The sequence below is a fragment of the Chelmon rostratus genome, chromosome 11 (genome assembly GCF_017976325.1).
Source record: "Chelmon rostratus isolate fCheRos1 chromosome 11, fCheRos1.pri, whole genome shotgun sequence".
NCBI lineage: Eukaryota > Metazoa > Chordata > Actinopteri > Chaetodontiformes > Chaetodontidae > Chelmon > Chelmon rostratus.
The window spans coordinates 2,291,886-2,316,945 of record NC_055668.1 but is presented as its reverse complement, the minus strand read 5'-3'; the positions used below and the strand labels follow the sequence as shown (position 1 = coordinate 2,316,945).

At 40.2% G+C, this 25,060-nt stretch overlaps 1 protein-coding gene across 1 annotated transcript; it reads right to left on the bottom strand.

Moving 5' to 3' along the window:
* Positions 1–4,148: 4,148 nt before the first annotated feature.
* On the bottom strand, positions 4,149–24,729 carry LOC121614227 (inactive pancreatic lipase-related protein 1-like). Its single transcript, XM_041948044.1, has 13 exons — positions 24,667–24,729; positions 24,539–24,593; positions 23,674–23,825; positions 21,428–21,547; positions 20,066–20,200; positions 18,836–18,944; positions 15,506–15,625; positions 15,060–15,176; positions 8,812–8,930; positions 7,399–7,528; positions 6,484–6,598; positions 6,153–6,320; positions 4,149–4,218 (listed from the first exon to the last, which is right to left on the bottom strand). Exons 2-13 carry the CDS (start codon positions 24,591–24,593, stop codon positions 4,149–4,151), a joined length of 1,410 nt encoding a protein of 469 aa, XP_041803978.1. The 5' UTR covers positions 24,667–24,729.
* Positions 24,730–25,060: the final 331 nt, after the last annotated feature.

Sequence of the window (25,060 nt, the reverse complement as noted above, 5' to 3'; positions counted from 1 at the left end):
ACAATGCCACCCCCGAAGCTCCTGGCTTGAAGATCAGAAAAAGAAGCGCTGTCATTTGCAAATTTCCTGTGACAAACACACATAATTACAGGAATTAGCCCGCTATTTTGTCATTAGCCTTCACTTTCAATGAGCCAATAATCAAAAACGAAACAACAGAGTCAGAGACAAAGACGGATGTCTTTAGAGGATTTCAAGACACTTTCTCCCCCACCTCTTAGCCCACACATTCAATTTGCCGTTTTATTAATATTATTAATGTAGTCAAGCTTGAAGCTTTGAAGCCAAGAGTTTTTTCCTCTGATTGGTATTGTGTGAGCACTGATGGCTCAGCTCAGGGGAAGTCAGAGTGATTTCAAATGCACTTTGTTAGCACCATGATGAAAATGGCAGCTCGCTTTTTTAAAGCCGTATATTTGCGAGCGTGATTACGGGGTGTGTGTTCAAATAAATGAAGCCAAAACAATGGCGCACAATCAGGACTTCATAAGCCAGCGAAAGGCCACGGACAGATTAATAAGTGCTTTGCAGACACACACACACACGTTCACACATGTGCATGCATAGGCCTGTTGGAATTACAGATATATGTGACACATTAGACAAGATTTTGTCTAGGACCATTCGGTATCCAAATGAGCGGGAGAAAGCCCTGATCTCACCATGTAATTTACTGTTGATTTGTGTTTGCACAAATGGAGCCTGATGTCTTTCAACATTAATGAGGGTAATGTTTACCCTCTCCTTGTCCTGACAAGCCTTGGCAGCGAGGAACAGTTAGCTTTGTGAGGACAGAGAAAGACGAGGGACGCTGACTGTTGGACATGTGAAGTATCCCTCATACCGCTGCTATTGTTGAGCCTGTTAAAGTGACAGTAATAACATTACAGTATACAAAGGCTGATAAATAATGCATGGGGACTGTAAACCTGCCGTTAAAGATGCACTGTCTGATGTTGCTTCATGTTTTTTGAGACTGGACAGTGTCTGCTCATTGACAAGCTAATTTAAATAAATAAGTAGGTTACATTACTGTGTACACTGTCTCAAAGTGACGTTGGAGGGACTTGCTATGTTTACGTGGGCACGCTGATTCGATTAGATTATGAGACAAAGGCCACAGACGTGCAAAAGGCCCCCCCCACTCCTCCTACACAGGACCAAGAATTGCAGACTCTTCTTGTCTTTTTCATCTTGCTTTCACCAAATGGTTGTTACAGCAAGTTTGTGGTGCTTTTGCATCTCTTTCTGGTGGTTCTGTGTTCCTCTATGGCGTTTTTTTTCTCTTTGTGGTGGTTTTGTGTGTATTGGCAGTTGCTTTATGTCTCTTTGTTTTGGTTCTGCATCTTATGTAGCTGCTTTGCATCTCTTTGTGGTGGTTTGTCATCTCTTTGTGGTGGTTTGTCATCTCTTTGTGGTGATTTCACGTCTCTTTGTGGCTGTTTTGCATCTCTGTGTAGTCACTATTCTTCTCTCTGTGGTAGTTTTGCATCCGTTTGTAGTCGCGTTACACATCTGTTTTCTGCGTCTCTTTGTGGTGGTTTTGTGCATCATTGTGATGGTTTTGCATCTGTGTGTTTTTTTTTTCCTTTTCTTTTTGTTTCTGTCTTTTGTTTTCTTGCACTGTGGTATTTTTACATTGTGGTCTTGGTACTTTCACTCATATAAAAAGGTATAAGATGCTATAAGATTTTTTTAATAGACTCATTTATCCCAATCAGAATTATGTTACTTCAACTCTCAAAAATTGAATCAAGTATTCTCAGCAGCTTGCAACAGCAGACAAAGAGGTGTCCCTGGTATAGTACACAAAACAATTCTCCAGTAATTCACCACTCGTCAACTGCAATTATTTACTGCATCCATCTATGGCAGAAAATTCACACCTGCCAACCTTTACAGTCCCAACAATGACAATCCATCTTTCTTTGACACATTTTTCTCTACATTAGCACCCAAGATGTGCCTTGATATTTCAGAATTGATCATCATATCATATCACTTAACACTAAGAAACGATGTTGTTCGGCTGGAAGTGGTTGATAGGCAACGTTAGCTGTTGTCTAACTGTAGCTGATAGTTGTCCAATATGTTGTTTGCTTGACATATGGCCTGATGTCCTCTTTTTGCATTTAAACTTCGGTTACTTACTAGTAATTCATTGTATGAAATGTTGTAAATGAAAGTATCATTTGTAAAAAAAAAATATTGATAGATTTATTGTTATTCAGTGAATTAATCAATTAGCAGGGGGGTTAAACAAATCCATTTCAACATAACTTGGAGGCCGAGGGTAAAGAGTTGATGGCCTCATTCCTCGTGCTTTTGAAGGTCATTGGTCAGCCTCTTTCAGTGCGTGATACTGCCTAGGCGGCGTCACCTCTTCCTGCCTGTGGTCTACATCATCCAGACTCACAGGGCACATCTGCAGGCCATACAGCATGGTCACTGCCCAGGGTTTTCTCAGTGGCAGCGTTACAGCATGATGCTGGGTTGTTGGTGCCCTCAGAAGTCTGACCCTGACCACGGCTGTCCTATGATGAGCGCCCACATGATTTCAGCTGTCCTGCAGTGACTCTCTGCGGTTGCCGTTCGGCATTGCCATTGCAACTTCAGATTTAGTGTCCATATACTCTCTGAAGGGTGGTACTATTGAAAGAGCAATAGGGGTATGTCCCACCCCGAGACATGAGTCCACCTCTGAGTCAACTCTTCCTGTGGTGGGGCAGACAGGTAGCCTGGTGGATCAACTGGGGGCCTCAATGTCTCAAGGTCAGAGTCAAAGATAAAGATTCAAATTTGCCTGACCTCTCTAATTCAGTGCATTTTTTTATTTTAAATACACTCATCTTCTTTCAAGTTCTCTTTTTGTGTGAAATAGCTTACATTCAATCCTTTTCCATCACTCAATCCCTCGTTTCTTAGTTCACCAGTCTCCATCATCATGCCAAGTGTTACAGCTGTTAGCTCTGAATTTTGTTCACCCTTTGGTCTGATGGATTTCCATGAGATGCTCCTCTGCTTTGTCAGACTTAGCTTTGTTACTGCTTTTCTTGCCTTGATTTATTTGCCTGACAAACAGGTTCCAGGTGAGGTTGAGTGGCAGGAGATCCACACGAGGCCTCACAGAGAGAGAGAGGCAGGCAGGGCACAGGCGAGAGTAGGTGACTGGAATCACCTGAGCACAAAACAAAGGAACAGGTCAGGTAACTGAACACAAAATGATGTGAGGCAGACTGATAGAGCAGGCACAGAGGTCTTTGTCAATACCACACTGTCAGGCAGACAATTCAACAAATACTGGTTGATTCACCAGGGCTTATATGCTGTGTAGTCAGGTGGGTCATGATTGTATGATTAAGCACAGGTGTGCTCAATCAGAGAGGAGGCTGGCCTGACCTGTCAACCCCACCCTGGAGTGATGTCACTCAACTAGAGAGACAGCGGAGAGACAGACAAGAGACAAGAGAGAAGAGGAAGGAAAAACACAGGAGCACAAAGGGGAAAAAGGGAGAGGAGACTGCAAATCTCCACACTTTCTGGCAAGTCTACTCACAGCCTGGATGTAGATATGCAGTTGCGTAGTTTCACTTACACACACTATCACAGGGTCACAAAATGATTCAACTTGTTACAACATTTACTTGTTTTTTCTTATCTTCGATCAGTACAACCATATAATGAATCAATATTATGGATATGCACTGATTCAGTGAAAACACATAGTAAGTTACATGGCTTCATCACAGACTTTCATAGTAAATCATACAGTAAATTAGTCATATAGTAAACTGTTGATTGGTATTCATGCCTTCCAATTGCACACGCAGAATATGATTGGTTGCAGACTAACAGCTGCTCCCTGTTTAAGATGTCGTCTCATTGTCACAAACCATTTGCCCGATAAAGCACCAAAACATGCAAAGCAAAAAAATGCATTATTGCAAATTACAAAATGTGCAGGAGTTTTTTGCGACTTTTGATCCACTCGTCCTCCTACACACCTGTCTCATATAACATGTCTTCATATAACAACACATAACACTCAGTCCTGCACAACAGCACAAAGCATCAAATTAGAGAGAGCAGAAGAGGCTTGAATGCAAAATCTTTATTGAAAGACTGAGTGACATGAGGATTGTGGCTGGTTAAGGTTGGCATGGAAGCACAGACTGGATCGCATTCTCCACCACGTTTTCTGTTCCACAGAAGAAGATGCTGTGAAAAAAGAAACGGAGATACAAATTGAAAGAGACTGAGTGAGACATTGTTGAAGAGAATGTGAATTAATATTTTGTATCAATTTTACAACAGTGTCTAACTCGCTCAATAATATTAGCACTGAGGAATAAATCCTAGTATCCACTGACTGCTTGAAGTCAGTGTGGGCTGACAAATCAAAAATGTATTAACACAAATAATTCATAAAAATAATAAATAATTCCATTATGAGTCATGTCCAGTTTTGTTCTAGCATGAACAAAACCTCCTATCACTGTTGTTATTTCTATAAAGAGATGTATGATGAATGATGTGAAAGAAAATGGTCACAGAGCATCGGTAAATACCAAACAGAGAAATCTTGAGGATGTACTCTACCATACCATCTTACCCCAACCCCACCCCACCCCACCTTACCTAACCACTAGAGGGCACTAGGGGCAGTCCCATACTGCCCTCTAGTGACCAAAACTAGTCCATGTCATGCACTGTAGCACAGCAGTGCAGGAAACTGCCACAGCTCATCAGTCCTTATAAAGGTCTACATTTTCACAGCCCCCAAAAACATAGATAACCATTTTTTATCACCTTGACTTTAATACTTGATTTTATACTGATGGCATGTTAAATAAACAAATAATTATGCATTTCTTCTGTTTGGAGGTTCAGAGACCCCCAGCTGTAAAACTGTAGTTTCTGCACCATACCACCTTTCTTAAAACCCACAATATGTACATTTCAATTAACAGGGAGATCAAGCTCTCTGTGGTGTAATTGACCCCAAACATCTGTATCATGACGCTATAGGGTAATACACTTTCTGTTTCTTTGTTTGTGAATCACTTTGTAGCAAACAAAAATAATTCAACCTCAGTGGCCCACATTGTCAGAAATTTAGTTATATGTTTATTACTGAGGTCATAGTTAAAGGTGGTGTTGTAGTGGACTACATTGCATTCCCGTTTACGCACATGTTGGGGGGCAGAATAATTGTTCCTGCACAGCCTGTGTAACATACAAAATACAGAAAAAGTGACATATAAAAAAACGTCCTTATTTGGTGTGATAACAAAGACTCATGGCCATTTCTGTATTTAATCACCTTCATCAAATCTGTAAGGCCAGATTGTGGTAAAGGAAAGAGTTACCACTTCATACTATATATTGTTTTTTCATGAGGTCAGAAGAAAAGAAAAATATATTTTCTAAATATATTGAATACATTTTGTACTAATTCATTCATCACATCTACATCTACCATCTACATTATAATGAAAACATCCAATAAATCTTCCAAAAAATAAGCAGATATAATAGTTTCAACAAATATACAGTGGAATAGTGTTAGATGTATGACAGCAGTTTCTAATCAGAAAACCTCATATCCTATGGCAGTATCCAGTTTTTGTAATATATATATATATATATATGTGTGTGTGTGTGTGTGTGTGTGTGTGTGTCTGTGTGTGTGTGTTATCTTAGTTTTATAGGACATCTCTAGTGATTCTTAAAACCTCAGTACACCTTAGGATTTTTTTTATGTCTATGTACTTCATCAGAGTAGCAGAAACTGGCTGAATCAGATATTCGATAAAGTACAACTCATTTTTAACAGGACATCACAGCTCAGTGCATGTATGTACATATGTTAACAAAAACAGTGAAGAGTTCATGACAAGTGTGTTACAAGTGTTTTTTTTTTTTAATTGGTATTTACTATTAATGGCAAAGCACCATTATTTTTTAGCATCACTGATACTGTCTGGACCACCAAATTGTCTCCTAATAGCTACCAACTGTCTTGACGAAAATGGCAGATGTTTAACAAGATGTTACTGTGAAGTTGCTTGATTTTCAGTCTTTGTATCATCTCATTTTAGGGTGTGAGCAGTGCCACCTGACAGTCATGATTACAGAAAAGGCAAACTTACATCTTCTTGTCTTTTCCTCTCTGCAGCTCCACCATGGATGCACCATATTTGGGATTCATTGGGTTTAAGATATGGTTGTTCCACCGAAACTTTACCTCTGTCACATCACCCACGTCCACCTCAGCATCGATCAGCAACTCGTAGGTCCGTCCGGGCGTCATTGAACCCCTGGAGAAACAGAGCACACTCAAACCCACTTCATCTCAACACTTGGATGGTTTTGACAGTGCAATCTGAGCACCATTACTGTAACAGAGTTTACCCGAGTCAGACTAAACACACACAGACTAAAACCTGATGTGTTCCACAGAACACGTTAAAATGTTCTTACATATGAAGCCGGTACTCCTTAGTGCTGTCTTTGTCTCCAGACAGTGCCACATACATAAAGCCTGGGTTGGGCCAGCTGGGACCATCCAGGGTAACTTTAACCATGAAGCTGTAACCTAGAAATGAAAAGAAATAGCAAGCAGTCACATTATGTTGTCGTAGCCCCGACACCTAGTGTCATAACACCTTGGTTAATACTGTACATTATTTTCATAGACCACAGGAAGAAAATGTCTTCCAATCTATCTGCTACCTTCATATTATTCTTGCTGGCATGAGAACAAACTGGTATGTGTTGCTTCCAGGAAATAGTCACATCGTTGCACTGTACCTTCTCCTGCCTACTCTGCATTACCAAACAGTAATGAAAGTGGAAGTATTTCAAACTTTAACACTTTTCAAAACTCACTTGAGTACCTTGTGAGAACGTTTAGCTTGCTTTAAGCAATGCAGATAGTGACTGACTAATGGTTGACGCTTTCCCCGCTGTAGCTTGGCGCAGCTGTATGCCCTGTGTGCTGTTAAGAATATTCATCATCATTCACATGTAGCCTATAACTAAAAGAATAATGTATGTTGTATATAGCTAAAGGAGTAGACAAAGGAAACATGACACTCAAACTTCCAAGAACTATGCCAAGATGTTAATATTGCAGGATGTTATTTAATTAACTTTGTTTTAATGGGTGACAAGGCATTGTAAAGTCCACCCAAATTCAATTGAAAATGGTTTTATAAGTCAGCTGGGGTGGAGAGTTGTGGAGATCACCAAATCTGGAGATACAGATTTGTATCTGGACAGTAATGCTATGAAAAGGTTTCAGCGGTTCTTCAGAGTGAAATCTGAAAAGCGAGTTCTTACAATCTATGGTTAAGTCACACTTTGTTGCCAGGACAGGAAGAGCAGCGTACTTACAGCCAAAGGGACTTGAACTTCCTGTGTTGAGGAAGTACTTCATCTTTGAAATGCCATCAGTCACGGTGAACTTGTCAGCAGAGTGGCCCATCAGAGGGCATGTGTTGTCTGCACATGGGAAACACTTTCCCTGTGAACACAAGGACACAGTGAGGTGTGAAGAATGAGCTCACCCTGTGAATGAGCGTAAGAATCTTCTCCTATCAATGGATGGTCAGGGAAATACTTTTTAAAAGACTTCTTTGAAATGTTGCAGATTGCCACCTTATAAATATGAAGGTGAAGAATGGCTTTATAGAATAGTTTCGCAATAAGTTACTGTGTGGGAACAGGCTGACTTTGCGGCTGTCGGCTATGGCTGCAGGAATAACACCAGGGAGTGTTTACGAGGTGAGCGACAAGGAGGTGCTGTCATCTCTCAACGGGGACATAGTCATATGAGGTCATGCTCGGCGCTCCCCGGGCCTCCTTTGATCGGGGACATGTGTCCAAAGCAGGGATAAACTGTCATTAACACCAACAGCTGCAGATACAAGCCCTCCCCATGGAAGACATGAGGGAAGCCCATTTACATCGCCCCCTCTGCCGCAAAAAAAAAAAAACAATCTTGCTGAATTGACTTCTAAAACCAAAGAAATGGTTCACAGCCATATCAGTGTCATACAGCAACAGGTGGTCGAACCATACACATGCTGGAACTGTGGAGATATGGGCCCCTTCTCCTTCTCGAGCCCTTCTCCTGTCTGAGACCATCTGATAGCCCTGAGTCACTTTTTAAATTGAGGACATAAGATGCCTTCCATATTCTTCATCTGTGGCCCCTACCACCAGAAGCTCTGTTGGAGTGTGAAGTGGCGTGGTGTCATGACTGGCTAGTGCTAGCAACAAGCCCTGCATGTAGGGCTCAAGAATAAATTTCATCGTGCCAATTACTGGTCTGACAGGTACTAAGACTTGATGTGAACAGTAAAAATAGGTCTTTTTGTCTCTCCTACCCACTTTTTCTTGCCTTTGAAGACACATGCCATGAGGTCCATCGCTCAAATATTGTACAAATTGAGGTACTGGTGCTTTGCTAAATTGAACATTCAACACTGACTTATCTTTAGTGACAGTATCTACCTTCTCGTTATTTAGGAGAGCGGTTATTTAGGCTACAGGACGTAGGAAAGGGATCATTGAAGCTATATTTCTTCTACCTGATCCTGTCATGGATACATGTCCAGGTCAACTTACTCAGATATTTTAAAAGATTTTTAATGTCCACCAAGCAATGAAGAATTTTAAGTTGAGTTAAAATGTGCAATATAGGTTACTAATGTCTCATTTCTGTAAAAAAAAATAACCATGTGGTCAGGCAATAATGGTACTTCTAGTGGACTAGAGGAAGTCTAAGTTGAACCAAAGACTTACAGCAGCAAAACTGGTCTTGTCAGAGCAGGGGAATCCTACAAAGCCTTGTGGTTTCACTATGCTCTCGCTGTAGTACTGGTGTGCTCTGACATGGTTACAGGCATCAAACTTCTTGTTACCTGGAAAAGATTGGAACAGATGATGACAGAGGAGAAGAAGCAAGAGAGACAGTGTTAAAGAGGGTAAGGTAAGGAGAAAGATGTGAAGAGACATGACTGCAGATTTGAGACTTGAATTTCAAACAGCAAAGTATGAAATCATGACCCTCTGATCAGGGTCATTATACATTGCTTAGCATGGGAAAAATGTAACAGTTTAGAAGACAGAGTAGTGGTCAACTGAAAGCAGTTGGAAAACAATAGTAAGCAGAATCTTAGTGTCAGAGTAAGAATGTGAGACAGAGACAGTGTTAGGGAGAGACAAACATAGAAAGAGGTCATGGCTTCTGCTGTTTTCTCTTCTAGCACTGGGCAAACACCAGGCACTCAAAGACCTCCAGCTATGCAGCCCTGGCTCCCACTCTCCCTATCTTATCTATACGATCAAAAGTGGCAGATTCAGCTGTGCCAACTCCCAATCCCCCCTGCCCCCCACTGCCCCAACCCCCTTGAGACCAAGGCATGGCACCAATGCTGCCACTTGAGCCTTGATACTCAGCGGCACATTTCAACAGAAGGCCGTCGTCATCCATATTAGAAAATATTTGCTCAGATTGGTCCAGCAGGAATAACTCTGCCTGGGTTTCTTTACGATTTTTCCGTTGGGGCAGCTCCAATATTCCGCAGAGGCTCTGGATTGTAAGTTGCATGGTTGAGAAAAAAGGATGTGTGAGTCAGTGTGTTATGTATGGAAAGCATGCCTGTGATGAAGCCTATACTGTAGACTTCAGAACACTGGATGTGTAGTGTGAAGAGCATATCAAAGTAGAATATTAAAGGTCACATCATGTGCTAGTAAGTTTATGGATACATTTTAGCTACTTTTCTCAAAGGAGAAACCATGGATCTCAACAACCTTGTATTAAGTGAATGAGACCAATCAGAAAATAGATGAATGATTGTTGTATTGTTCCTAATGTTTGTTTTCATTTTTAAGCATTATTACCATTGGACGGTACATCGCACACCAAGTAAGGATTTCCAATTAGTATGCTGACACTCATCATTGACAAGTATCTGATTTCCTGAGTTGTCAAATGTCTAGTGACAGTGGAATCATTCATCCTTGGAAGGGTGGAAAATAATCAAATTGTGATTAACACCACAAGAGGGCACTAGCGCATTTTGGGTACCCCTGTGAGCATGAGGGATATTGAGAAATAGCTAATACAACAGCACTGACATGTGTTAACCATTTTCTGGGTATTTTGGCTGTTTTCAGAATGTGCATATCTTGTAAAATGTAGCTTTCATGAAAAACATCCAGTGATAAACATTCCAAAGTGATATGTACAACCATACTGTTAGACAGTGTAAGTTTTAGGGGCAATGTGTTAAAAAGTAATACATTACTGTAACCATATTACGTTTGTGTGTAATTTCTGTAGCAGTACATTTGTTTGTAAAACTTTGGCTAAGTATGTTCATCAACCTTTTTTTATGGCACAACATTTTATTAATGCAGCAGTTCTTTTTGCCAGCAGCACTCAACGAGTACAGTCAAGACTAGCTTACTAGCCAGGAGTAACTTACATCAAGTATTTTTGCAGAAAGCAAGTTACAGATAACAACAATAACAACAAGGCTTGGGAGAAAGAAACAAGCTGCTATTTTGGCCCATTTTTGTTATTATGAGGCTGAGAAAAAACAAAAACAAATACATTGCTGTATCAAAATGGAAGCAAAACGTAATAATGGCCAATAATGTAATAACTACCAATAACTTAATAATTGGCCATTTTAAATGTAATAAAACCAATAATGTAATAACTTGCCAATAATGTAATAAAACCTTTGAACCAATAATGTAATAACTTTTTGCCAATAATGTAATACGTTGTTACATTATTGGCTGATTATTACGTTATTGGCCTAGTATTTAAAAACCCTTTGAAAATGTAATAACTGGTGCTGATAATGTAATAATATTATATATGACTGCAGTTCTTGGGAATAATACACTTGTTTGTGCAGTTCACTGAATTAAAATAAGTACAGTGGACAAATTTGAGATTTAGATTCTCTGTCTATCTCTCTCTCTCTTGCCTGATCTCTCTCATTATTAACATTGATCAGATAAAAATGATATTTGATCCTGTAAGATCCTGTGATGTCATCCAGGTGTTTAACAGAGGGTTTAGCACAACTCTATGATATAACAGCCTATAGATCACATCTGGACTGTGAGGAAATGGAGCTGTTTTATAAAATATATGTTTATATTGTTGATATATATCTCATCAATTAATATCCATCTAATGTAAGCTGATGGAGGATTTTCACTTCCACTCCAAACCTCTTCATTAGCTCTCTCTCTCTCTCTCTCTCTCTCTCGATGTTGAGGTGTCAAATGAATTAACAATATTTTTTTTCTCAACTGTAACATACAATATACAGCATATTGTGTGAACAACAAAAATAAAATTAAAACTGCTCATCCTCAAATGAAAAATGGCTTCACAGTAAGTGCATTCCAAAAAGCTGAACTGCATATATATGAATATATATATATATACAGCATATATATGTATATATATATATATACAGCATATATATGTATATATATATATATATATATATATATATATATATATATATATATACAGTATATATATGATATACTGTATGTATATATATGTAGAAAAACATGAACAATAAAAATGAAACTAGACAATTCCGACGCCGCCGAAACTTTGACAGTGGCACGAGGGGGCTGCTGGTCTTATTAACTGAATCAATAAACATGAATGAATTTAATGGAAATGAACCATCTCTATTATCATCCAAAGTTTCCTTTTACTAACAGAGCTAACGGCGCTCATGCTACCGGAGCTAACAGAGCTAAGACTAACGGAGCTAACAGCTAACGGCGCTAATAGAGCTAACAGTGCTAATGCTATCAGAGCTAATGGTGCTAACAGAGCTAACGGTACAAACATTTCTAATAGGGCTAGCAGAGCTAACAGTGCTAATAGAGCTAACGGCGTTGTGTCTGTCTATGTATATGAGTCTGTCTGTGTGTATGTATCTGTCGTTGTGTGTGACTGCGTATGTGTGTGTCTTCATCTGTTTGTGTGTGTCTGTCTGCTTGAACTACACATTTATCAAATTGTCCCAAGTATTTTGAACAAGTAGCCCAACCAGTTCCTACATGGAGATGTGTCTGGTGTATGTGTGTCTGAATGTGTGTGCGTAACTTCTGCCCCACCTGCTGATAATAACCTCTCTACCTCTTCCACTTTTTATCTTTTCCTGAACGGCACTTTCTCGCTGTCGGTTTCTTCCGAACAACTTGTGATTGTGACAAAACCGTAGCTGCTATCAAAAAAAACGATTACACTGTGAGATGCGAACAAGTCTGGGCCAGATTGAGTTTTATGTCCAGATATTCTTTAGAAAAATGACTAAATGGTCGATTTAAAAAGACACACTCCGCAGGCTGCTATTCAGAAAACAGGAGATTGTATTGGCTTAAATGGAGCAGCAGAGCAGGGCAGCTGGTGCAAGATCCCTCTTTATTTAAATTTGGTGGGGGCTAACCCTTTAAAATTGAACTTTGATGAGAGAAGAAAGGTTTGTCTACAAAAAGATCCAAAAATTATGTGTCTCCTATTCACCGCTTGGATTTTACGGCAATTTTAGAAAAACATTTCAGGCGATTTCTCACTGGTTCTTTCACTCTAACTGATGATGTCATCCACTCTAGGGGGAGAATTCCGAGCATTTTTTGAGAAACTTTATGGTCTTCAGATGGTCATAGGTGGTCAAAATTATCTACGTTTTAAAGTTTGAATGAAGTCTCTAGGAGAAAGTATGGTGAAGCAGCGGACAATTGAAAAAGGATGAAATTTGAGGAAATTTCCCATTCATTTCTTACGGGAAATTCTTTGCAGTTTTTTGCGTATAACTTTGCGAATTATTGATGAAAGAGCTATAAAAGTCGTAGCACACATTCCCAATCGAGACGCACGTTTTGATATATAGTTTGCGAGGGTTTTCTCAAAGCTGCGGGACTAGTTACGCGCTGAAATTCCGGCGGAATATGAAAAATGGGAAGAAAAAATGTGCAGGATAACAATAGTGGCTTGAGCCACTCACCTCTATAGCTTTCACTCAAACTTCAGACAGATGATGAAGGAGGAAAAATTAACATAAAACTGGCATTACTTTTTCCAGTAGATATCCTTAACTTTGTACTGCCCAAAACTCAGATAACTTATTATTTATTAGCCAGGCTTTCATCCATTGGCTATATTTGCCAAACAACTCCCTTATACGTGCACTGTGTAGTATTCAGTATTTCACTTAATGTCTCTCAAACAGTATGTTGTTGTAATGTGCAAGTGCCACAAGATAGCAATAGCTACATTTGAAGTACTATGATGAATTAGTGCAAGCCATTAAATCTTTGGATACATTCCTGCCAACATTTCACAATAATAGCAAAGTTAAGAAATGAAGTGATTCTGTTAACTGAAACCCTATAATTTTGATTTGAAATGGACACAAGAAGTGTTGGGTTTGTATTAAAAGGATACTGCAGTAAGAGAAATTGAACAGGTCAAAATGGAAGTGATCAGAAAACAAGGAGGCTTTTTACTAAAATATGACCAAATGTAGCCTATTTATCAAACTGGGAATATGATATAAAAGTGTGTCTCTAATATAAGCCTGCTTCTTATAAAGGCCCAGTATCCTCTGCATTTGAGGTAAATAAAGGCCCTGGCCACTATTTGAAGAAATGTGGTAGCCAAGTGTACTTTCATCTAATTTATACAAAAGATGTGAATGTACAATTCCTAATTGTGAATATATGGGCTCTTAGTTTTTCATTATTAATCATTTTAATCATGAAGAGCCACTACAGTTATTTTAGGCTGGGATGCAGCAAGGTTGGGACCAGCCCTACAAACATGAAAGTGAACTGAATGAGTGAAAGATTAACTTCAGCAGTGGTTGGTCAAGTGTTGGAGTTTCCCCATTGGCCATTGTGTTTTCAAAATCAGTTGGCGTTAGTGTTATATACTGTAACTCGAGATTCCATGAGTTACAACCCACTTCATGAGAACTCAGGATCCAGTCCAAACCTTGCCACAGCACAGTGGCACATTAGAGTACATTATATGCACAGAGATGGCACAGAGACAGAGAGACAGTACAATATCTGATATTCACCATGAGGGAATGAAATAGGTAAATGGCATAAAATCTACTGCTGTGAGAAGGAGAGATGATGGTTCTGCAGTGTAACAGTCCAGCATAGAGCAGAGTTGTAGACAAAGCAGCTCTTCATGCACAGAGAGGCGAGAGGGAGAGCGCGCAGTTAAAGCTCCCGAAATAACAATCACTCAAACAATACACTCAATACGGAGTGAGACATAGAAACATGAGAGATATGTGCAGATAGAGACCACTGAAAGAACACGGCGAGGTAATAGAAAATTTGAATAATTATATTTAAAATTAGAAAAAAGGTTTACTTTTAAATAAAACATCTTGAGTGAAAGTATTGTTCTTGCAACTGCATTTATGCCATTTTTTAATCAAACTGATTTTAACAATGGCATTTGTCATATGCTACTTCAGTACACCTTGAGACCAAATTGCCCTGCAGTTCACATTATAGACACTACTGCTGACCATACACAGTCCAGCCCTATATTAGGTTTCAGCCTAGTCTTGTTGTATTCTTACCTTACGGAAATAGTATTTTTTCACTCTGGATTAGGGTTATTGTACTATTAGTGTATGGTCATTTGCGTGACTTTTGTGCTGAGTAAACTCAAGATGGTACACCTGGATAGGTCTGTCCGAGTTACAGTGCAGAAAAGAGAGGTTTGTTAATCTACAATAACTGTATGCAAAGCAGACTGCCATGTGTGCCTTGTGATTGTTTTTTGTGTTGTTTTGCATTTGAACTAGCATTAATACATAGTTACAATCATGAAAGAAAAAGGAAAATCAAATAGCCAACTTCACTGAGTGTGAAGTACTGCAGTCTTTGATTGGATAGCAGAAAAAATATACCAAATCATCATTGTGATTATTGCATTTCCACTTGGTCCATTAAAATGTGTTTGTGTGTCTTACCCTCCCAGATGGCATCCAGGTCAGTGGGTTTGCCTTTGTTTGCCGAGCAGCCAGGCATCAGCTCTCCTCCGTTGGGGTAGAAGTCAATGTGGCCCACTGATTGTGACACGCCCAGACCTGAGAGGATGGAGACAGAAATCTTTTTTTATTATTACGATTTTTTCAGATCTGACCAAAATCTGATGAGAATGATCAAGCCTCAGTTTCCTTATTTCCAACTCTATTAGGCAACACTAAAAAAATGGCATACAGATGGTTAATTGAAATTGGCTGAAATTATTGAATATTATTCTTACATTTTCTGTTTCTTACAGTTATTCTCACATTCTAAAAGTCTCACAACTTACAAGTGCAGTATACTACTAGAGTTTTGGAAAGTACCATGAAGACATTGAGTAACTACATCCCACTTGATCTCTTTCATTGGGACAGACAGTGATATGTACCAAGTTTGGAGTTGAAAGGAAGTTCATCGGTGTGAATGACATCCACAAAGGTGGCGTCGCTGGTGTCTAGCCGGACAGAGACATCAGTGTTCTGGAAGTAGGGTTCAGTTGGGTCCAGCCCTAAGCAGAGAAAGAAAAGTGTGAGAACACAGAAGGATCAGTGGAAGGCCCTATAGTCTATCTGAACTTATTGCTGTAAGCCTAACCCCAAATATCTTCATGACCAAACATGTACAAGGACAGATTCCAATGTAGACAATCAGCTGTCTCAGCATGTTGGAAATCCTGTCCACAATCCCTACAGGTACCAATGGCACTGCTGTTTGATGACTGCTCAGAGGCAAATGGACTATTTTTCTTTTCTCACTAGTTTCCTGTTTGCGTGTTCATGAGGATAATGTTAGTACTGTACCTCTAGAGCCTGTTAAGTATTATTGAAAGATATGTTGTAGCTTAAAGATATGGTTTTAACCGTGAAGATGTTGAAGTCGCTCTTGCTGATATGGAATCCTTTTTCTTTTGAAATGCCTTCGATACCTTTGGTCTGTCAGTCAAGTCCTTGGTAGGGATGCGAAGGGCCCTTGAATGCCCAAATAGTTAGGAGCTTTTCTGTGGCTCCCACATGGACAGGCTCCTGAGTAAAATGCCTCTTGCTTATCATGATGGGATTGTTGAATACTGCCTTAGTCACCATATTCTGCAGACTGGTACAGACAAAACCTATATGCTCCCTGTTGCAGATTAAGTCACAAGATAAGCGTATTTTCAGCCGAGCTGCTTCCCTATACCAGGATGAAGTTTCCAACCCGGTCAGGAGGGACCTATGCACCACTTATCCTAAAGAAAGACCAGCGCAGTACTCCTCATGAAAGGACAGACACTAAATCCACCAGAGCTGGCTTGTGCCAAACACACAGTTAAACCTAAGCCCTACTGTCCATACTGCAATAATAACGAGCACTACCTCAATTCCTGTGGAGAGTTGGAGGTTGACCAACGGCCAGATTGTCAAGTGGATTAAAGAGGCATAAAGATGCTGGAGATGTGGAGGGAGCCATGCTGAGGACAGCTGCACACTTAAGCGGCCTTGCAAGGTTTGAAAAGAAACACATCTCACCATCTATCTATCTAGACTAGGCATGTCAAACTGATTCCATAAAGGGCTGTATGGCTGCAGGTTTTCATTCCAACCAAGGAGGAGCACACCAGGCTGGAATCAATTAATCAGCTGATCTCAGTCTTCAGCTGATAACTAAGTGATCCCTTGATGTTGATTGGTTGGCCTGGTGTGCTCATCCTTGTTGGAACTAAAACGTGCAGCCACACGGCCCTTTATGGAATCAGTTTGACATATGTGATCTAGACTGTCCCAACCACTCTCCAAAGGTCATGTTGAAGGTCATCAAAGTCCTCTTGCACAATCGCCACCTCAGTCTTATGCTGTAATGGATGGTGGATCTGAATGAAGCAGGAACCCAAGAAAGCAGAGTCAGTTGTGTTGCGTTTTATTTGGAGAGATATGAGGAGAGAGCAAGAGCTGAGTGTCTGTAAATTGCAGGTATTGCCCTTTAGAACAACCTGTAAACCCTGTTGTGCCATTGATGTGCTTCAGTGTCACATTCAGGATAACAGGGGTGACCTGGCCATCCTGAAGGACATGGTACACCAGTCATTCTATGTGGACAACAGCCTACAAAGCACCTGTGTAGTCAAGGATGAAAAAGACCTTGATGGCCAACGGAAACTACATACTGGTGGTGGGTTTGAGATAAGGCAATGGGCAAGCAATTTTCCCCCAGTCATAGAGAAGCAAGCAGCGACCGGTGGCTGACTAAGGGCAGCAGCGTACTTCAGGAGCCATTCTTACACCTATGGTGGAACTGTCTCACTGACACACTCAGGTACAGGCATTGGCCATTGGAACCCCCAGATCTCACCATGAGGACCCTGTTTAATACCCTGGCAAGTCAGTATGACCCAAGGCTATAGCATACATTCGCCACCAGGGCCAAGGTTCTCATTTAGGACTTGTGGAAACAAGACATTGGCTGGGATGACCCACTACAGCCACAGTTCTTGCAGAACTGGTGACTCACCTGGCAAGAGGAACTCCACTCTCTTGTTACCTGGAGCTTCCTCGACCCTATGCTCCAGCCTGTGCTGACTAACTTGCCTCCACCAGAGAGATCCACATCTTCAGTAATGCGTCAGAAAGAGCTTACGGCTCAGTAGCTTACCTGCATACCACAGATGACCAAGGCTACATTCACATCTCCTTCATGCTTGCCAGGTCTCCAGTGGCACAAAAAAAACACTTGCCAATGTCTCACCTGGAATTGAGCTCAGCTGTCACTGGTGCCGAGCTGACCAGTGTCCTGGAGACTGATTTTACTGTTCCCACTGAGCAAGTTTTCCTCTGGTCACCACTGTGTGCAGATATAAGGTCTTCATCGGAACCAGAGAAGCAGAGATCCTGAGAAAGGTGAAAAGCTGTGTATTCAACAAGGACAGACATCACCAGGGGCCTGACCCTGAAAGAGCTGACACAGCCCCACCAATGAACTCATGGCCCAGACTTCCTGTATCACCGTACAGATGGCCAGTCATGCCTACCAAAGACACCGAGCCTGAGGGCAGCATACTTAGCAAGTCCACCTTCATAGGAACTGTGACTATGGCTCCTAATTTGCAACTGCCTGACCCAAGTCAGTTCCACACTTGTAGGGAGTTTGCCCATGCCACTGCTATGTCCCTTCATGGGGCGGCTTCTGGCACAGGCCTAACTGGATTCATTTCCTGATGAAATGAAGGCTGTCAAATCTAAACGACCACTCCTGGCTAAAAGCCGGATTGGCTCGCTTTCCCAGCGGTACGATGAAGGCACAGAACTAATTCAACTTGGGGGTACGACATACTGAACACTTGAAGGAAGGTGCCCTGCACCTCATCATCTTGATATAAACTACCTTGCTCTGATCTGTCGGGGTCCTACTTACAATGTGTATCTAAATATAAACAACAATGGACTAGGTATTGGGAGAGTGAGTAAATGTTTATTTTTACTATAGATTGATGTGTGTCAGTGTCAAGCTGGCAATAAAGTGAATGTAACAATATTGTTCAAATAGTTTCACAAAATGCAGTAATACAAAATATTGTGTTTTTGAAATTCAAAAAACCTACCTACCATATCTAAATAATAGATTATACTTTCAGAAAAAGCACATATTTTGAAGATTATTTTCAATAAACAGCAGTCATCCAAAAAATGTGCAGTTTCTTATTCCTACGCGAGTGATTATTGAGAAATTAGTACTGCATTAGGTTTACCTGTGATACGTGCGAGACCAGGGATCCTGCTTCCAGCTTCTCCAGCAGCATGAGCTCCAAGGCTGTGTCCAATAATATGGAACTTATCAGCCTTCTGCCTGTACTCGTCCTGCATCGTGCAACATGCATGTTACATTCAAATTGAGTACACTATCATACATACAACACACATTATATTCATGAGTTCTACTTTTGGGTACCAAGTAATTACCCAAACCTTAACACCCAACGCTCAGGAATTATCAGCCTTGCATGTGACTGAATGGAAATTATGCAAAAATGATATAAAAAGTGTTTCTTGCTGACAGACAGACTCTCTCTCTGACCTTAACTGTATGCATAATACAGGTTTAGTGAAATAACATGAAATGAAATATTTCTAATAAATGGAAGTTGTTATCGGTCCTTTTGTTTTACAACTGACATAGATTTGAAATGAGGTGGTGAATGATCAAACAAATTAAATATAGAAATTGGGAGAGTTTAATCTGTCAGTTATCTGTCAGTATGAAACTTTAGTGAAATTGTGATTTATTAGAGCAGTCCATTTAGATGCAGTGTCCAATCTAGAACTGATATCTGATAAGGGTGCATGTTTACGTGTAAATACTCCTCTGAAGGCTGCTTTTGAGGACCCTTAAACAAGGCTCCTCAGAGATCCCTCCTCAAGGCTGTCATTGCTGCCAAAGGTACTTTAACCAAGTACTAAGAGATGGGTCTGCATACAAAATATAAATGGGATATTTCAGTCTTTTATTTCTGAAAACTCCATAAGCTTGTTTTTGCTTTGTCATGGTGGAGTTGGCTATGGACACCTGGTTACAAACAGCATCTCCCTTTTGAAAAATCTGTCTCTTAGAGTACCCCAGCTTTACGGAAATACAATACTAACCCTCTGTAATATTCTTTTACAGAAACCTAATCAATTGTTAGGGAAATATGTTTGTATCCTGTCTTACTAGGAAATTGATGAGAATATAGATATTAGTTTTATCTTTCTGTGTCCAATGCAGAGGTGTAGGAAAAATAGAAGCAGGGGGAACTGCTAGTCGAGCTCTATCAAAAGTCATAAAACATAACTATCGATGTACATGGAATCAGCTATACAAAGTACTTTGCAAAATGTCCCTTCCTTATAGAAAGAAAACTCGATGAGAGAGAGCATAACTGTTCTTATAGTTGTGAGCTATGCCTACATGACACCAGTTAACCGTTAATTGCCATACTTACCATGAGGAACGTGATCATGGATGCCACCTGGGCAGCCACCACCCTGGCGTTATTAGCAGCCTGGGCATATTTAGTCTTCACACCTTTCTTCCACTCCACAGCAATGCAGTTCACATTCTCCCACTTCAGCATAACCTAGACCCAGCAACAAGTTTTGCAACAGGATTAAAGGATCAGTTCACCCAAATTACAGAAACATGTTTTCTTACTAACTCGTAGTAAGTAAATTCATAAAGATTTAATCATACGGCAAAAGCTACAAGATGCCTCACTAACAGAGCAAATACATAAACAAAAGAGCAAAATTGTGAATTGATAAAATCACAGAAATGTAAGTGAGTCTTGAGAAGTATTTTACATTGATTTGAATGATCTAACATTGACAGGTGAACTATTTCAAAATTTTGAAGAAAGACAGGAAATACTTTGACTCAATAAACACTGGCCTACCAGGCAAATCTGAAGCTGCTATATTTACACAACCATTCAGATATGTCCTCACAGGCTTCATTATATAGAAATCTAGTTTTGAAGACACAAAATCACGAACTAATTTCTCAGTAATTTCAAATGTCAAAATACATCCAATCATAGAGATATTTCTCAATGGGGAAAAGCACAAGTTTTGTTATACAAATGGCAAACTGGTAGAAGTCAAACAAAGTCATGAGGGGAAAGTGTAAACACCATAAATTCTCAAATAGTGGCTGTAGCCTTTATTTAACTCTACTGCAGCGTGTGCCAGGTTTTATTCTAAGCAAGCTTATATTAGAAACATGCTTTTATTTCTAATTCTCTCTGCTTGATAAGTATCAGCTCATATTTTAGTATGACGCCCCCTTTGTTTCTGATCTGCTCCCATTTTCCCTGTAAAATGTTTGTTGCAGCATTATGCTGTAATAGGAATTAAACACTTCCTTTATCCATTTCAAATTAATAGCCTTGTAGCATTTCAGTGTACAGAATCCATTAATTTCCCAGCCTTTTATTGTGAAATAATAGCAGGACTATGTAGTGACTTAGACGTAATGGTCTAAGTCACATATGGTGCACTGAATGTAACTAATGCCACCTTAAAACCCTTCTTGTCAAGAACTTCTTGTGCTTACGCAGTACTTATTCCTAAAAGAAAATTGTGCAACAACAGATAACCACAAATGAATCAGATGAGGGTTGAATAGATGCATTCATTTTTGGCACAGGGTTCCTTTTGGTAAATATGACCCTGAAGGCAACAGCTTAGTTCAAAATAAAATATTTTCAGTAACATACCCACAGCTTAATTTCTGTGGAGCGTCTTGATCAAATTGTCATTGTCTGTTCTTACTCCATGAGGGAGTTTTTCAATGCGTGCTTTCTTACCTTGCACATATCCTGTGGCCAGTCCTCATCGCCTTTTTCCAAGTAACCAGGAATGATGAATCGAGTCTTTTTCAACCCACTGTAGTTTGATGCCTGGATGGCTTGATCAGTCTTGAGCTCCTAACAGTTTTAATAGAGAAGCGATTTAGTGCCTAGATAACAGACTAATATTTTAGAGTCTGTTATTTATAATACGTGCATGCCCAGATTTACATTAAAAGCATTCATGTTTGCTATAATTGTTCCCTTTGCTCACATTGGCCGCAAAGAAATCCTTTCTTCAAGCAATTTCAGTTTAAGTAATGGAGATGAATTTTGTCTATTAGAGCAGCGACGGGGATAGTGCCATAGTAAGAAGCAAGACATGGTAAATAAACAAACAATATAAGTAAAATAGACAGCAGTTGAATTCACGTTACTGCACATGGGAAATATTAATAATGCCCAGTTTAGTATACACTGATATGGCACATGACTTAATTTGTCGTGTCCGTGTGTGTGGTCCCTGGCAGCAGTGTTGATTGTAGAGTCTGACAGCAGCAGGAAGGAAGGGCCTGCAGTACCTCTCCTTCACACAATGTGGGTGACGCAGCCTGTCACTGCCACCACAGTGTCAACACGGGTCCTCAGGAGCGCCCCCTGCACTCCAAAAGACTTGAGCCTCCTCAACAGATACAGTCTGCTCAGGTCATGTATAGTGTATTGTGTATAGTGCATTGGTGCTCACACTGCTCACTGGTGTAGGATGTGAGAGTTTACACCTGTAAAAATCCACTATCAGCTCTTCGGTTTTCCCTGCATTGATCCCCATGATGCATGCTGTGAAGTGGTGAACACCACACATTGGTTTAGGGCATTGGATGGGAAATGCAGTGGATATACAGGATGGCTGTCAGTTGAATGTTGTTGGAAGGGCGTATGGGTGTAAGTGTGGCAGAGTATATTGGGGTTGTAGCAGGAAGGCCTAGACAAATCAAATCTATTGAAGAAAAAGATCAGCTCATTCACCCACTTTTGATCTCCCACAGGCTGAGAGATGGTCTCCTTGGCTTTAAGGCCCCTTCAGACTCTACTGATGTTCTACTCCAACTGTTTCTCCATCTTCCTCTTGCAGCTGTTTTTCCCTGATTCTCCTCCTTAGCTCCCTCTGCACATTCTTCAGTTCCTCTTTGTTTCTTGACCCAAAGACCCCCTTTTTTCCTTGAGAAAGGCCTTCATGCAGGAGTAAGTCAGGGTTTGCTCTTGTAAAAACAATGCAGGTTCAGCCTTCTCCACACAGAATTTGATATAGTCCATTAAATAGTGAATGAGACTGTCAGTGCCCTTCGGTAATCCAGATAGTAAATATATAAATGGAGAAAAGTACAATCAAATTACTATTGCTTTAACAATTTAATTCCATAAATAATAACTGGCAATGCAAAATGTCAGAATAGGGTGATATGTTTGTTCATCCAATTAGCCACCTGTTGATAGAAGCTAATCCCACCAACCTGCTCTGGTCTCGTCAGGAGAAAGTGTGTACACGCTGCGAAACAAAAAAAATAGCAGACAACCAAGAGATAATAACTGAAACGGTGTTTACTGTAGATGACTGGAGTGCTACCGAAGTAGCTATTCAGCTCGATAGCTGCTGTCAAACTGACTAGCTTCCGATTGCTAACACTATTTCAGGAAGCCTAGGAAGTGTCTAGATTTTCCGTAGGTTTTCACTTGCTGTTACTTCAAGAAGCAAAATACATCCAACCTGTAAACAATTAATTTCATTATGGTTTATTTGTAAGTGAAAGCTTAGAAAAGTTTAAAGTTTAGAATTATAGCATGCCATGTTAAAGAGCATGTTCACAAAAAAATATAAAGCATGTGCATTATTGCATGTAATGTGTTTATTTTTAAATCTGGGATATATTTTTGCATTTAAATCTTTGTCTCTGAGTCTCATTCAAATATTGAACATGCTCCTGTAGACGAACCTACTGGTCCATCTCAATTCTCATCATGTAGTTAACCATTAATATGTTGCTTATAGGTGCTACACTTACCATGAACATCACAACGTACTTTCCACACAGACCATCTTTTAACTGTGGAAGTGACATTTGGCTGTTCGAGAGGTTGGTTTGGATCTCTGCACATGATGGTGAGTGAGTCAATGGTGAGTGAGACTGCTGCAGCAGGTTGCCAAGTGTGCGGTAATGAAGATGAACTGTTACCAAGCAATGAAAGAAAACCAAATTTTCTCCTACCTGGTAGTAGCGGTTCTTCTGGGTGAAGAGGAGGAAGCGGGTGCCGATCTCCTCGTAGTGCCAGGGCAGGACGGAGGCTGGCCTCTGAGAAGTGCCCCCCCAGGGAGGCAGGTCATCAAAGCAGCCCAGCTCATCAAAACAGACCTCGGCCGCTGTGGACATGGAGAGCACAGATGCATGTTAAAGGTTAAGATTTGAATCAGTTTCCAAACAAGTGCTTAAACAGAGAGGGTAATAGCACCTGAAAGCTTTGCCTCCACCAGAACAGAACCAAGAACAAAATTTTGCCTTTATTCCTGAGCAAGCAATGGCAGATTTGGAGCACAGAAAAATAGATTTTGCAAGCACATAAATTACATTTTGAAGAGAAATTATATGCAAGCAATAAAAAATCAAATTCAAAATGTAATTTATGTAATTTATTTATCTGATTCATTTTTCAGGAACATGGTCACATTTATCAACAGGTGGCCTGCTGGTGGGGTAGCCACTACAAACTCATGCAGTGCAGCCAAATGCACAGAACTTTATTTTAAATCATGGTGGAGACCTCAGCTTTCCAGATACCTAACATTTCAGCATGAGACATTTTGAATATTTGTATTTGATTCCACTTAGCGTTAATATCATATAGCTTCAATGAAGAGCTGGAACAAGCTGATACACAGTCTATAATGTGGTCAGACAGGGTGGAATAAGAGGATTTTGACAAAGTTAAAGCTATTCAAGGGGAAACAAAAAAGGAATCATGTAAGGTAAGAGGTTTCACATGAGAAAATCACTAGCAACTTCAAATCAGAAACAAACAAAACATACCGCCGTAACGTCTGAATCAAACTGAATCCAAAAATCAACGTCAGCTCACCATATGATGTGCCAATGAGGAAGCAGAGCAGACCTAAACTCCACATCTGTGCCATCTGTTGGACATACAGTCACATGAGCAACGAGAAGTGATACAAAGATATGATCGGGATCATGCTGTGTACTCACCTTAAGGCCAGACAAGAAGGTAGCGAGCTACCTCTGCACTGCCTTATATACTCCAGTCAGAAGCCGATTGTACATGCAGTACAAATGAGTGGGAAACACACAGGTGACAGACACACTCAAAAACAGTCCACTGATTAGCTGTGTGTGCTTCATAGATAGGGCCACTTGATGCCTTCACCTGTGGTTCAGAATTTGAACAGATGTCGTCAGTCAACAAGGCATGTGTATTCAGTATGAGCAGCTGGTAGGAAAACTTCAACACTGTGTTCAACACATCTTAGGTCGTTCATCAGATTCACAACTACTCACCAACGGGTCACAACGGTATGAATAGTAACCACATAGAAGACAATATAAACTCTGAAAACAGGGAAGGACACTCAGAGTTTTATAG